Source organism: Bicyclus anynana, chromosome 10 (genome assembly GCF_947172395.1).
Source record: "Bicyclus anynana chromosome 10, ilBicAnyn1.1, whole genome shotgun sequence".
Lineage (NCBI taxonomy): Eukaryota > Metazoa > Arthropoda > Insecta > Lepidoptera > Nymphalidae > Bicyclus > Bicyclus anynana.
In genome coordinates, this window is record NC_069092.1 from 7,493,450 (window position 1) to 7,507,416 (window position 13,967).

A 13,967-nucleotide genomic window follows, 5' to 3' on the forward strand; every position below is an offset into this window, starting at 1 on the left:
TAAAGATTCAAGCTATGCTATTGTATTCAATATTTTTGAATAGTTCAAAGACTAAGCAGGTTACAGCTGCACGTCCATCTGCATTTCTACATCTCGCTCGCAGACGCTCGTAAATAATTCTCTGAACCTGAAAAACGTTTCAGTGAATCCAATAAAATACGTATCCGCAGAGACTACGCCGCAGTGAGCTCGTTACCACGCCTAGACGATTTATTGAGATTTGAAGGCTGAAAAATTGAAGGTATTCCGTTTTTAAAAATCTTTCATGAAATACTACTTTTGTATCTCCCCTGCAACAGTTTTGAGCTGTTACATCCTTTGAGCACTTTTTTACACTCGAATGAACAAAGAAAATGGATAAATGGTGCCATAACAACGTACGAGTATAAAGTGCCGACTCGCTCTGCAGGCTTATTCACTATCTTTTCTTACTGAAATTGAGATTCTACGTAACAGATTTCACCTGGTGCCTCGTTATCAACCCTTATACGGCTCACTGCTGAGCTCGACTCTCCTCTCAGAATGAGAGGGGTTAGGACAATAGTCCACCACGCTGGCCCAATGCGCATTGGCAGACTTCACACACGCAGAGAATTAAGAAATTCTCTGGTATGCAGGTTACCTCACGATGTTTTCCTTCACCGTTTGAGACAGGTGATATTTAAATTCCTCGAACCCACACCCTTCGGAATCGGAGGCTGAGGTCATATCCACTGGGCTATCACGGCATCTGGTCCTTACTGATGGTGAATTCACGTGGATATCGTTATAGTAGGTAGATGACATGGGTCAGTAGATTTGATGTTTATTTTAATAGGTTGTTAATAAAGACCAAAATAGTGAATAGGCCAGCTGATCATAGGGGTTTATTTTTAGAAATCAGTTGCAATAAGCTGTTAATTAAATATATTACTGAACACTAAAATCTTGAACAACAACAACAAAACAATCAATCATTCTTGAAATATAAAATTAACGCAATACATAATGATTTATAAAATATTAAATTAAAACTTAAAAAGAAGTATTTACAAAAAATATATAGGTACGCTATACATAGTAATACAAGTGTGGAAAAGGAGTAACTAAAAAGTGTAACTCTGGAAAAAAATAAAAAATAAAAAAAATTGACATTTAAATTTTTTTGTTCCCCCTTAACAGATTTTGAAGCAGATTTCTCACTAAGGAGAAACCTAAAAGCTTAGTTTTATCAAGATCTAAGAAAAGGAAAATGGAAAAGGAAAAAAAGACACCGAATAGAAAACTATTCAAACTAAAGGAAACTATTAATGTTACCTATTTAATAGTAAAGTAGAGAGAGGGCGCGACCATCGCGACGCATATGCGAGCTCCCGTTTATTAATTTACGAAAAATGGTTTTTTGTTCATATTTACATGTAAATCATATCAAAATATATTCATAAAGTGGTGATAGCTCAGTGATAACATTTACGATCAAAACGGTTGTGAAAAACAATAATAAATTGGCATAACAGTGACAACAGAGAAAACGTTAACAAAACTATCAAATAGTTGCGCATAAACTTTAATAAAGTGTAGCATCTGCGAAATATAATCTAATATCAAATCAATTTAGTACTTTATTGTGTGTAAAAACTTTAAAAGGACTATTTAGCAGTTAAATACAATTCAAAAGTGCCGTGTAACTGTCATATGTTTACCCGTACTCAAGGTCACGTTCAGTAGGTCAATGCCTTATTTACCATATAAATCTTAAAAGTGATTCGTGAATCTATTTAAGTGTTCAACAGAAACTGTAAGTACGTAAATTTAAGTGACTGTGACGATGATTATGGACTTAAATATTGAGTAAAAGTGAAGATGATGAAATACCGTTTTTATTGACATACCTACATGGACAATATTTAATGAGTACGTAAAGGACAATAATCGAAATACAAGTGACTTGAACAATAATACTATATAAAATTAACATCTGACATTCCGAATTAATGACATACTTATCTAATTTTATTTATTTGTGTTGAAATAATATTAATATCCCAAAAATACAAACCTTTTATGACTACTGCCATCTATTGACGAATACAAAAACAAATTGCATATTCTCATATACTTCGCAAACTTGTCACTAGGTGGGAGCACTGGAATTTTAACTACTCAACAATAGAGGGCGCTTTTATGAATATGGAAGAAATTATGAAAATTTTGATGCAAATTAGGGAAGATATGCAATGCCAAAAGCAAGATATGGCTAAAGTACAAGAAAATTTAAAAAACTTAAATGAAAATATAAACCAAAAATTTGAAAATATAGAACTGAAAACGAAAGATCTAGAACAAAAATTAGAACAGCAGCAGATACATTTAGACAGAGTCGATCAACATTTGAAGAAAAGGAATATTATAATTTTCGGTCTAGAAGAACAAGAAAATTACTACAGTCAGCTGGAAGACATAGTATTGGACTTATTAAATAACGTTATGAAGATACCATGTGATCAAAGAGACATAGAGTCGGTGAAGAGAGTGGGAAAAAAGAAGGGGTATATTAGACCTGTCGTGGTAACCGTAACTACAATGGGTTTAAAATTGAAAATCTTGCGGAGCAAGAATTTATTAAGAGATACAAGTATTTATCTAAAAGAGGATTATACACCTAAAATACTACAAAAAAGGAAAGAGTTACAGGAAGAACTCTTATCTAGAAGAGAAAAGGGGGAATATGTTGTGATAAAGTATGACAAAATCATAACGTTAAACAGAAAGAGTCCCGGAAAAAACAAAGCAAGAGTTCAAGAAGAAAGCCCAAAACAGAGAAATAATAAAAGAAAACCATCTGTCTCCCCAGATGCTCTACCAAAAACCGATCTACCTATGTCTTACCATAATAAAAAGAACAAAACCAGTATTGAATCATACATGACACCGAAACTGATTGTACCAAACACATCTTCATCCTCTCAAATTAATACTGCAAATTCTAATAAACAGACACATAGACCATAGCAACGAAAAGCCTCTCTCCAATCCGTATATGAAAATTCTGTAATAAATACAAACAATAATATCTCTCCCAAGCCGGCTGGGCCCCGTGGGAGCAGTAGCCCGACACCCTCCATCCAACACTTGTATATTGGCACGCTCAACGTGAGATCTATTGTAGGTTTAGGTCGCATGGATGAGCTAGAGCTAGCTCTACAAAATATAAAATGGGATATCTTAGGCATTTCAGAAACCAAAAAAGAAGGAACTCACATAATAGAGCACGAAGAATATATATTAATGTACACTGGAAAGAAAAGTGGAAGAAATGGTGTGGGATTCATGGTCAGGAAGAAATTCAAACATTGTATAACTGATTTTGTCTCCTTTTCAGATAGAGTCGCCAGACTGGACGTTAGTATAGAACATACCTCTTTAAGCATCATACAAGTTTATGCGCCTACGGAGAAATCATCTGAAGAGGAAATTGAACGTCTCTACAATGATATATTGTTAGCACAAGAGAAGCCCATGTCAAAAACTATTATTATAGGTGATTTTAATACAAGAATTGGACATGCCACTCCGGAAGATAGCGCAGTAATGGGTGCCTGGGGATACGGAACTCGTAACAACAGGGGTTCTAGACTTATTAATTTCTGTCTTGAAAATGAACTCTACATCATGAATACTTTCTTTCGTAAAAAAGACAAACGGAAATGGACGTGGCGATCACCGGACGGTCGGACTCTAAATGAGATTGATTTCTTTATAACGAAAAGAAGAGACATTTCGCTTATAAAAAATTTAGAGATCATTGGTACTTCCCACCCGACTGATCACAGAATGGTGAGAGCAACATTTACCATTAATATGAAAAATAAAAAATCAAGAAAATTGTTTACTAAAACACAATCTGGATACCCACCAATTGAAAAGGAGAATTTAAAAAATAATTTTATAGAGCTCTCAAAATCTCTTCAGAATTCAGAGAATATACAAAAATCTTATACAGATCTTATTTGCACTGTTCAAGAAAGCGTAAATAAATTGCCAAAAGCGAACAGTAATAAATCGTTAAGTGCAGTAACAGATAGGGTAAGACAGTTAATAACCGAGAGAACAACACTCAAAGAAAAGTTATTCAGAACGGACTCTGAAAGAAAGCGACTTAAATACCTCTACAAGAAGATAAGAAAGTGTCTAAAAATTAACAAAGAAAGATATAAAATAAAGGTACTTGAAGAAGAAATAGAAAAACGGAGATCAGTCAAAAGAGGTCATAGACGCCTTAATACTACTAAGGAATGGATACCAACGCTAAAAAGCACAACCGGTACAGCCTCTACAAATAGAAATACTATTTTAGAAGTAGCTACCAATTTCTTTCAAAACTTGTACAGCATGTCCCAGCCAACTAAAATGGACTCGATGATTCAAGATACAAGTGTGGAAGAAATTCCAGTCTTTCTAGAAAGTGAAATAAGGCATGCTATCAACTCATTGAAGCCAATGAAGAGCCCAGGTCATGATAATATAACGAACGATACTATAAAAATAATCATAGAGCCATTAACTCCCATTTTAACTGAAATATTTAATAACATTGTTATCCAAGAAAAAATACCGAGTGAATGGGAAACCGCTATTATAACTCTACTATATAAAAAGGGTAATCCACAAGATATAAATAATTACCGGCCTATTAGCTTACTACAGACAACTTATAAATTATTCACAAAAGTAATTTTGAATAGATTAAAAAGAGATTTTGACATGCAACAACCCAGAGAACAAGCCGGCTTCCGTAGCAACTACTCAACATTGGATCACATTTTCACACTAAATCAAATCATAGAGAAATATGTTGAATATGGCAAAACGCTCTACATAGCATTTATAGACTACACAAAGGCTTTTGACTCTATCTTTTATGAGGCGCTATGGCTAGCACTTAGAGAACAACACATTGGTACGAAATATATAAATATTATAAGAACAATATATTTATCAAGTAAAGCCATAGTAAAACTAGAAAAGAAAGGTAGAGCATTCAATGTGGAACGAGGAGTAAAACAAGGAGACCCAATCTCTCCGAACCTCTTCACTGCTCTATTAGAACATATATTTCGAAAACTAAATTGGCCTGGCATGGGGATAAACATTAATGGAGAATTTTTGAACCATCTTCGATTCGCTGACGATATTGTTATTTTAGCAGAAAACCACGAGAATCTGATATATATGTTAGAAACCTTAAACCTATTTAGTAGTGAGTGTGGTTTGGAAATGAACCCTGCAAAAACATGCGTAATGACAAATGGAGACCAAAAAACTATCCTAATAAAAGGTATCAACATAAAATACGTAGATGAATATGTTTATTTAGGGCAAAACATGACGTTCAAAGGACATTATGTTGAAGAAATACAAAGGAGAATCAAAAAAGCTTGGTCTTCTTATTGGTCCATGAAACATATTTTTAAATCAAAAATGGACATAAAACTTAAAAAGAAAGTAATGGATTCGGTAGTGACACCTACGTTACTCTATGGCTGTCAAACCTGGCCGATCACTAGGGAAATAATCAATAAAATACAAGTAACCCAAAGAACAATGGAAAGGAGCATGCTAGGCCTAAAGCTGAAAGATAAAATTAAAAACAAATGTATTCGACGTAAGACAAAAATAATTGACGCGGCAAAACTAGCATGTCTCCTTAAATGGCGTTGGGCAGGCCATATCGCAAGAGTTACGGATGGACGATGGACGGAAAAGCTGCTTCACTGGTACCCACGCGATAAGTGCCGACCGAGAGGCAGACCGCGGCGCCGCTGGCGCGACGACCTCACTGACACGGCGGGTATAAATTGGACTAGACTTGCGAGAGATAAAATTGAATGGAAAAGGATGGAGGAGGCCTATACCCAAAACTGGGTGCTCCAATAACAACATAAAAACACTGACATACTTATAATCGTAAATTATTAAATTGACATCATAATATAATATAGACAAAGAAAATAGAATAAAATATAATTGACGTTAATAATAATTTGATTTTATATTGACATTTGTTTATTGCATATTGACATATTTGTATCATTTGTATTGTAATTTGTATTGTAATTTGTATTATTATGTATTTGTAATTTGTAATTTGGTTATTGGAATAAAGGCTATTATTATTATTATTATTATTATTATTATTTAATAGTAACACTTTATAGGTACCAAATACCGTTAGATTTACCAAACACCTTCTAATATTTCCTGGAAACTTCCTGCCGCATTGGGGATTTTCGCTCGCAAGAGAAACATTAAAATGATTTAAGAATTTGATACTTCCCGTGTAAGCGTAAAAATGATAAACGGAATAAATTTTAACCCGTTTAGTTCACTTTTAGTGACAATGGCTTTATTTCGATAGATAAAACGTATAGTGTAAGAGCCTGTAACAAACAGACCTTCGTAATCAATATCTATCTATACTAGTATTATATATGCAAAAGTAAGTCTGTCTGTCTGTTACCTTTTCACGGCATACCACGGAACAAATTTTGATTATATTCAGTTTGAGGTAAATTAGATCTAGGCGCAGAACATAAGCTACTTTTCATCCCAGAAAAACCCATGGTTCTCAATACATTTGTAAAGGACGTTTCATGCGAATGAAGTCACAGGCGTCAGCTAGTTTTATATAGGCTGATGTCCTGAGTCGCCAGATTTGTGGTCACCTTTCAAATTACATTAGAGATTACTTAAACCGACAGGTGTATGGGCTGACACTGAAAATGTTGAGTTTCTTGCCTGCTCCTCTGGCAAGTTAAGTCAAGTGGCGGTAAGTCCGGCAAAGACGTACCGCCAAGCGATTTAGCGTTCCGGTACGATGCCGTGTAGAAACCGAAAGGGGTGTGGATTTTCATCCTCCTCCTAACAAGTTAGCCCGCTTCCATCTTAGACTGCATCATCACTTACCATCAAGTGAGATTGTAGTCAAGGGCTAACTTGTAAAGAATAAAAAAAAAATAAAAAAAAAAAAAAAAAGTTCTGCCTTCCTTTAGAAAGTAAATTAGAATTGTCTCTCTTGATACTATTACCGTAAACGGTAATAGTATCAGGTGAGCTGTGTCGGGGAAGAGAGCTGAAAGTGAGTTCTACGTTTTTACCTTCGTACTTCTTTTTTTTGATGTAGATCACACTAACAATATTATAAAAGCGAAAGTTTGTAAGTAAGTAAGTGTGTGTTTTTTCCTCCTTTACGCTGCGGCTACGCGACTTTGTCTGCATGGAATTCGGTTTTTCACGAATCCCGCGAGAACCATGGATTATTCTGGGATGAAAATTAGCCTATGTGTTCATCTAATAATTCTCAACACTCTAATTCTATTATAGAGTATACTGCTCTGCGTGCTCTTAAGTTTTCTACAAAGTCTACACTTTAGTCATTCTATGGTCGTTTCTTTGATTTGCAACTCATTAGGTACACCCCCATAAATGTTCATGTTACGTGAACCAAGGTGAGCTTTCTAATAGGTCCTTCAGTAACGAAACGGTCGATCACACATTGTGGCTAAAGTGCAGTTTGTAGAGAACTTAAGAGTAGGATTAAGAACACACAGGACGCTTACAGGTAGAAGTCAGATTATGGTAGATTTAGTCCTCCTTGACGAAAATAAAGCCCGCTAACCCTCAACGTACTCCGTTTACTTTTTTTTTTTTCCGTTTACTCGGGCTTTATTCCGGCGCGGCGTGTCCGAGTTCTAAATCTCCTCTCCTACAAGAAAATCTCTTCTCCTCCTGCCCTTGTAGCAAGTGATTAAAATAGAATGATGATGATGATCTAAAGTTACGTTCACAAAAACGTGGAAACTTTACAACAAGTAAACTACGCTTAAATAGAAAATTTTGTTTACCATTAGCTAAAGCCTAAAGTTACAATAAAGTGATTTACCGTAACTTTTATGCCGCCAGCTGTGGTGATCCCATCGCTGTTGTGGGCATAAATAATAATTTTTGTGTATGATCATACCATTCCGACATGAAATATGACTATCAACATCAGTGCTATGAATGTTTGAATTCATTTGTGTTCATTATGTTAGAAAAATACCGGTTGCAGTATATACCGGGAATCATTAAAATACATTTTTGAAAATACAACCGACTTCAAAAACATAACCACCACGAAACTAAAGTACGAAAAGTGACTTTGTGATATTCACTACCTACATACCTACCTACCGTGTACTGACGACATCAGGTCGACGAGTCGCAGGGATTCGCTGGATGCAGATGGCTCAGTGTCGTAATGTTTGGAAGTCCTTACAATAGGCCTATGTCCTGCAGTGGACGTCCATCGGCTAATATGATGATGATGATGATTCACTACCTACTGATCAGTTTAAAGGCGGTGCCAAGTCAGTTACGTATCAAGGTGTATCAGCAGTAAAAACTGAATTCCACGCGGATGAAGTCGCGGGCATCCGTTAGGTTTTTATATTTACAATCAACCTTACCCTAAAATCCAAATGACTTTTGAACCTACTTTTTATTATATGTAAACATTTTATTAATCAAAGCAACTCTTCTAGTTTTATATAAAGCCTATTATAACTGCACAGCGTAGATTGTTATAAATGAAGGCAATTAAAGCAGCTCGTTCCTACAGTGGCGCCACTTTATTGGAGTAAACCAGTTTATTACATGTTACGAGCCTCGTTACGCCTATACAGCTGCCAAGTGTGTGATAAGGTACAAATACACACAATTATCTTAATTTTCAACTTTATATTGAACTTTTGGACCATTTCAACTCTTCCAATTTCAGAAATAATCTTGAAAAAGACCTACTATTTCCTTTATATTATAAACACGAAAGTTTAAAAAAAAATATTTGCCATATCTTTTAATATGATCAATAGTAACCATTCCCCTCCAACTAGTCGGGAAATACTGTATGACAATAGACAACGGGGCGGGGATCCAACCACTACCCCTCTGTGATGAGACCTACGGCTTGAACGTTGAGCTATTGAGGCTTTTAAGTTTGTATGGCTATTTTTTTTTTATTCTTTACAAGTTAGCCCTTGACTACAATCTCACCTGATGGTAAGTGATGATGCAGTCTAAGATGGAAGCGGGCTAACTTGTTAGGAAGAGGATGAAAATCCACACCCCTTTCTACACGGCATTGTACCGGAACGCTAAATTGCTTGGCGGTACGTCTTTGCCAGTATGGTGGTAACTAGCCACGGCCGAAGCCTCCTTCCAGCCAAATACCTATATGTTAGTCTTTCAAGTCGCAACTACTGACTAGGTTTGGCTGAAATTTGGAATGAAAATTAATTATACCCTGGATTAACACAAAGACAATTTTTTATTCTAGAAAACGCATAGTTCACCCGAGGTATAGCTGAATTTCAGGCGGACAATTAATTTTATAAAATGCACATTACTGAAAAATTGGAGGTGCATGCCCCGGATTCGAACCACGCTCTAATTTAAAGGTAGGTCATACCACTGGGTTACAACTATTCATTTACTCGTAAATCAAATTATGCTATTCACAATAATATTAACAGGTAAGCGAGTCTTGAGAAATTGCGGTCACCCCATTTTAGCGTTCCATTTCAGGAGTTCTAAAATGCAATTAGCAAACGTTGGATGTACCAACTGTTCTGCTGTACACTTTAGTACGCGGGCGGGACGTGTCCGTTGAGCAATGCAATTGTGGGCACAAACGAACTTCATTTTGTGTCCTGCGGATGCAATATCTAGGTGGTAATGGTACCTAAAACACTAGGACGTATATTTTACGAATATTAGACTATAAAGTAGTTATTTTAGACTCTGATTACGAGTACGTATAAGCAAATTGTAAACTTAACAACTGCCTTGTTGGTCCAGTGGTTGTGCTTTCGGATCACAAGGTCCTGGGTTCGAATCCAGCGTTGGACTATATGAGATACTGAGATTTTTTGAGTTTAAATACTCAGTTTGAGTTGAGAAAGAATTCTTCTTAGAAATTTTCAGTTCAAATTCTCAGCCCGGACTTGGGAAGTTGGTGGTGATATATTACACCTCATTCCTCGGAGAGCACGTTAAGCCGTCGGTCTTATCAATAATATCTGATAGTGGTCATTAAATGAATTTAACTTTATCACCCTAATCCCGTCAACACACATTGGAGCAGCGTGGTGAATGTAAACTCAATGCCCCCACTCCTATAAGGAGGAAGGCCTGGCCCCAATGGGCCGTCAAAATAGGCTGGTAATGATGACAATTTTGTAGTAGAATAAAGTACCTACCTGTAAGCTCGCTTCCATCTTCCAGTATTGTTGATTGCATAACTAACTTGTAAAGAAATAATCGTCACTCAGGCAAATTAACACTCAACCTCAAGTTCCAACTTGTCGTTAAATAAAATGAGCACTTTCTCAATCTCAAGTAATTAATGTAGGTATACGTAGGTCCAGACTATCATGGTATTTTAATGTTATATATTTAGATGTTCATATTTAGATGATCATATTTAGATTTCATGTGATGTGATGTGAACTTTAATTTTAAGTTTTCGACTTCAATTATCACCATTAATTTATGACATAATCTGACGTTATAAAATTGCTTGTAAACTAAGCCTAATTGAAAAAAATAAACTTTGTCTTTGACTTTTGACTTTTAACTGAAAACATTAGCACAGTATTATTAAGTAGGTATGTCTAAATTCGTCACACTGTGATATTGGTATGTATTAATTAAACCGTTAATCTGTTAGGAATTCAGGGCTACGAGATTTGTTTACATCCATACATTTAATTGGTATTCACACCACCGAAACCCTTCGTTTACCCGCCTATACAGATTATGTATTAGATAAGATTCCGAATCAGTTAAATTAGTTTCCAGAGCCTCTACAAGTTATCATGTAATGCTTATACAAACTTGCATAGAATAAAAGTGGTACATAAAATCGTAAAATCTTAAAAAATGTACGTAAAAGTGGTACATAAAGTGGCATAAAATCATGGTTATTCTCTCATCATCATCATCATCATCATCACCATCATCATCATCATCATCGTCATCATCATCATAATCATCATCATCGTCATCATTAACAGCCGATGGACGTCTACTGTTGGACAAAAGCCTCTTGCAAGGACACGGTCTCGAGTGGCCAACATCCAGCGGCTCGTTGCAACCTGCTTGATGTTCTCGGTCTACCTAATGGCTTCCCGATGCGGGATCGCCATTCCAGCACCATCTTCGAACTAGGAATATGTCCCATTGCCACTTCAGCTTCGCGAGTAGCTGATCTATCTGACTTAGGTTCTTCTGCGGATCTCCTCATTTTTGATTCATTCACACAAAGAAACTCCAAGCATAGCTCGCTCCATCGCCCGCTGAGTGACTTTGAACCTTTTTATAAAGGCTAGAGTTAGCAACTAAGTCTCTATTAATTCCAAGTCGATTGAGTCAAGCATTGCTATAAATATAATTGAATTAAATATTTTTAAATAATGTAAATTACATCTTTGATAGAATATTATAAATATTGAATAGTTTGTACTCGTAGATGAAACAATTTATAAGATTAGTTTTAATTATTTATACTTTTTAAAGGATATAAATTTTTTTTTTTTAAAGATTTTTCCTACCTCAAAAAGAGGTTTGACTGAGTGAGTCGAATGTGGGTTGATGATGAATGATGAAATTCCTTTACCAGCGCTTGACTGCAATCAAGTCTGATAGTAAGCAATGATGCAGCCTTTGGTGGAACGCGCTTGTCTAGAAGGTGCCTATAGCTAGGCAATTTCGTTGATGACACTCCCATGATATGCGGGCGACGGCGGGAACGGATTGCGCGGGTGTGAAGTCGAGCACGTAGGGGGCAGAGGGAAGGACTGCGCGGGTATGAAGTCGTGCGAGCGGGGCATCGCAACGAATTTGCCAAGCTAATAGGAGGGAAAATGAAAACTGGAAGGGCATTCGATAACTTTACAGTGGGTTGCCTTATAATATTCACACATTTCGAGCATAAAATACACTTTGTAACTCTAATCTCTGTTTCATGTCTTTACCACAGCCCTTAGACATAACATATAATATGACAGAACAAAAGTATCTGGTTAATCTTCCACGATAATGTGAAATATTTTCCTAAGCCTGCGGCTCGCGCCCATATCATAATAGGGGACGTGATGCAGTAAAGATAAGGTATTCCCTTCCAGACCAGTGACTCTATTGTTAATATCTTATATACGGCGGTATGTTAAAAGGAGCTAGTGACGAGATAGCAACAGTAATAATGTCGGATACTAATTTTGGTTAACTGTTTTGATTCAACAAAAAGTTTTTTTATTTTTTTATTTTAAGTAGCAGACGTAGTTCCCGTTTTCGTGGGGATCGACATCATCATCATATTAGCCGATGGACGTCCATTCCAGGACATAGACCTTTTGTAGGGACTTCCAACCATCACGATACTGAGCCACCTGCATCCAGCGAATCCCTGCGACTCGCTTGATGTCGTTAGTCCACCTGGTGGGGGATCGACCAACACTGCGTTTATTAGTGCGGTGTCGCCATTCCAGCACTTTGGGACCCCAACGTCCATCGGCTCTTTGAACTATGTGTCCCGCCCATTGCCACTTCAGCTTCGCAACTCGTTGATTCGATCACGTAGAGATACTCCTAACATAGCTGATTCCATCGCCTGCTATGTGACTCTGAGCCTTCTTATGAGGCCCATAGTTAGCGACCGACCGACCGTGGGGATATGGGGATAAAAATTATATTAGATACGCACAAGTAACATGGTGTGAAATATGGAGATTAGTAGGGTTAGAGGATTGTAACTTGGCCGATGATTCAATCTTTATCACCCTTATCAACGGCCAAGTACAGGCCCAAGCCTCCCTCCTTATAAGAGAGGGGTTATACAGTTTAGACCCACCCCATTGCTCCAATGCGAGTTGCCGGGCTTAACAACAAATGATGATTCATTAACGACTACTATCAATTAATGATAATGAACGTGCACAAAATTTCCTAACTCCAGGCTGAGAAGTTTTACTGACTGTTTTTAGAAGAACTCTGATTCCCATAATAGCCCAACAGTGAAACTACTGGACTATTGAAGCATTCATTTATCTTTGTTTGTGTATATTTTGTGTGTTTTTTTCAAATGTGGAGGTTGTTTTTTTACTTAATAAATGCGTATGCGCCAAACATCTAGTCCGCTTTGAACTTGCAACACGCCGAACCGACTAGGTATATTATGTCGTGTTGTGAACAGACTTGAAGTTTGGCGCTCACGAGATACCCACTTAATATTTTAAGTAATCACTATCTTCATCTCTATAAAACCTAACTCTATCTTGAATCAGGTAAATAAGTTATTTTACTTGTTCGAGCTAATTTGATAATTTGTTCGAGGGCAGTTTGACGCAAATTGTGCTCCATTAGTAAAATCGCAAAGTTCTAGGTGAAAAAAATATAAAACATTGTACACATAAAATAAAATGCCCCTACAAATGTTTGGAAAACAGCAATATCGATGAATTTTATTTTTCATGGCTTTAATACTTTAGGGAAATTTGTCCCCTTCAGGAATCTCCTCCGTTTCCCCTACTTTTATTGGATTCCCGCATCTGCGCTACGAACTTTGTTTACGGATCAAAAGTTAGTAGTGATTTAAACTCCCTTCTTGTTCTAGCTCTTGATTTTTATATTGCAGGGTGCATAATATTATAAATACATCCAAATGGAGATGTTGTAGTACACCATAAATAAAATTATAATATACTAGCCAATGCCCCGCGGTTTCACATGCGTAGTTCTCTATCCCATGAAAATTCTGGAATAAAATATAGCCTATGACACTCACAAATAACGTGACTTTCTAGAGGTAGAAGAATTTTCAAAGATAAATCATCAGATCCAGAGATTACTCCTTCAATATCGCAAACTTTACCTCTTTATATATTAAGTAT

At 36.4% G+C, this 13,967-nt stretch overlaps 1 protein-coding gene across 1 annotated transcript; it reads left to right on the forward strand.

Annotated features, from left to right (window-relative positions):
* Nucleotides 1-784: 784 nt before the first annotated feature.
* Nucleotides 785-2,991, forward strand: LOC128198453 (uncharacterized). The gene is made up of 2 exons (XM_052884008.1): nt 785-788; nt 2,300-2,991. The coding sequence occupies exons 1-2, from the start codon at nt 785-787 to the stop codon at nt 2,989-2,991; spliced, it is 696 nt and encodes a 231-aa protein (XP_052739968.1).
* The last annotated feature ends 10,976 nt before the right edge of the window (nt 2,992-13,967 follow it).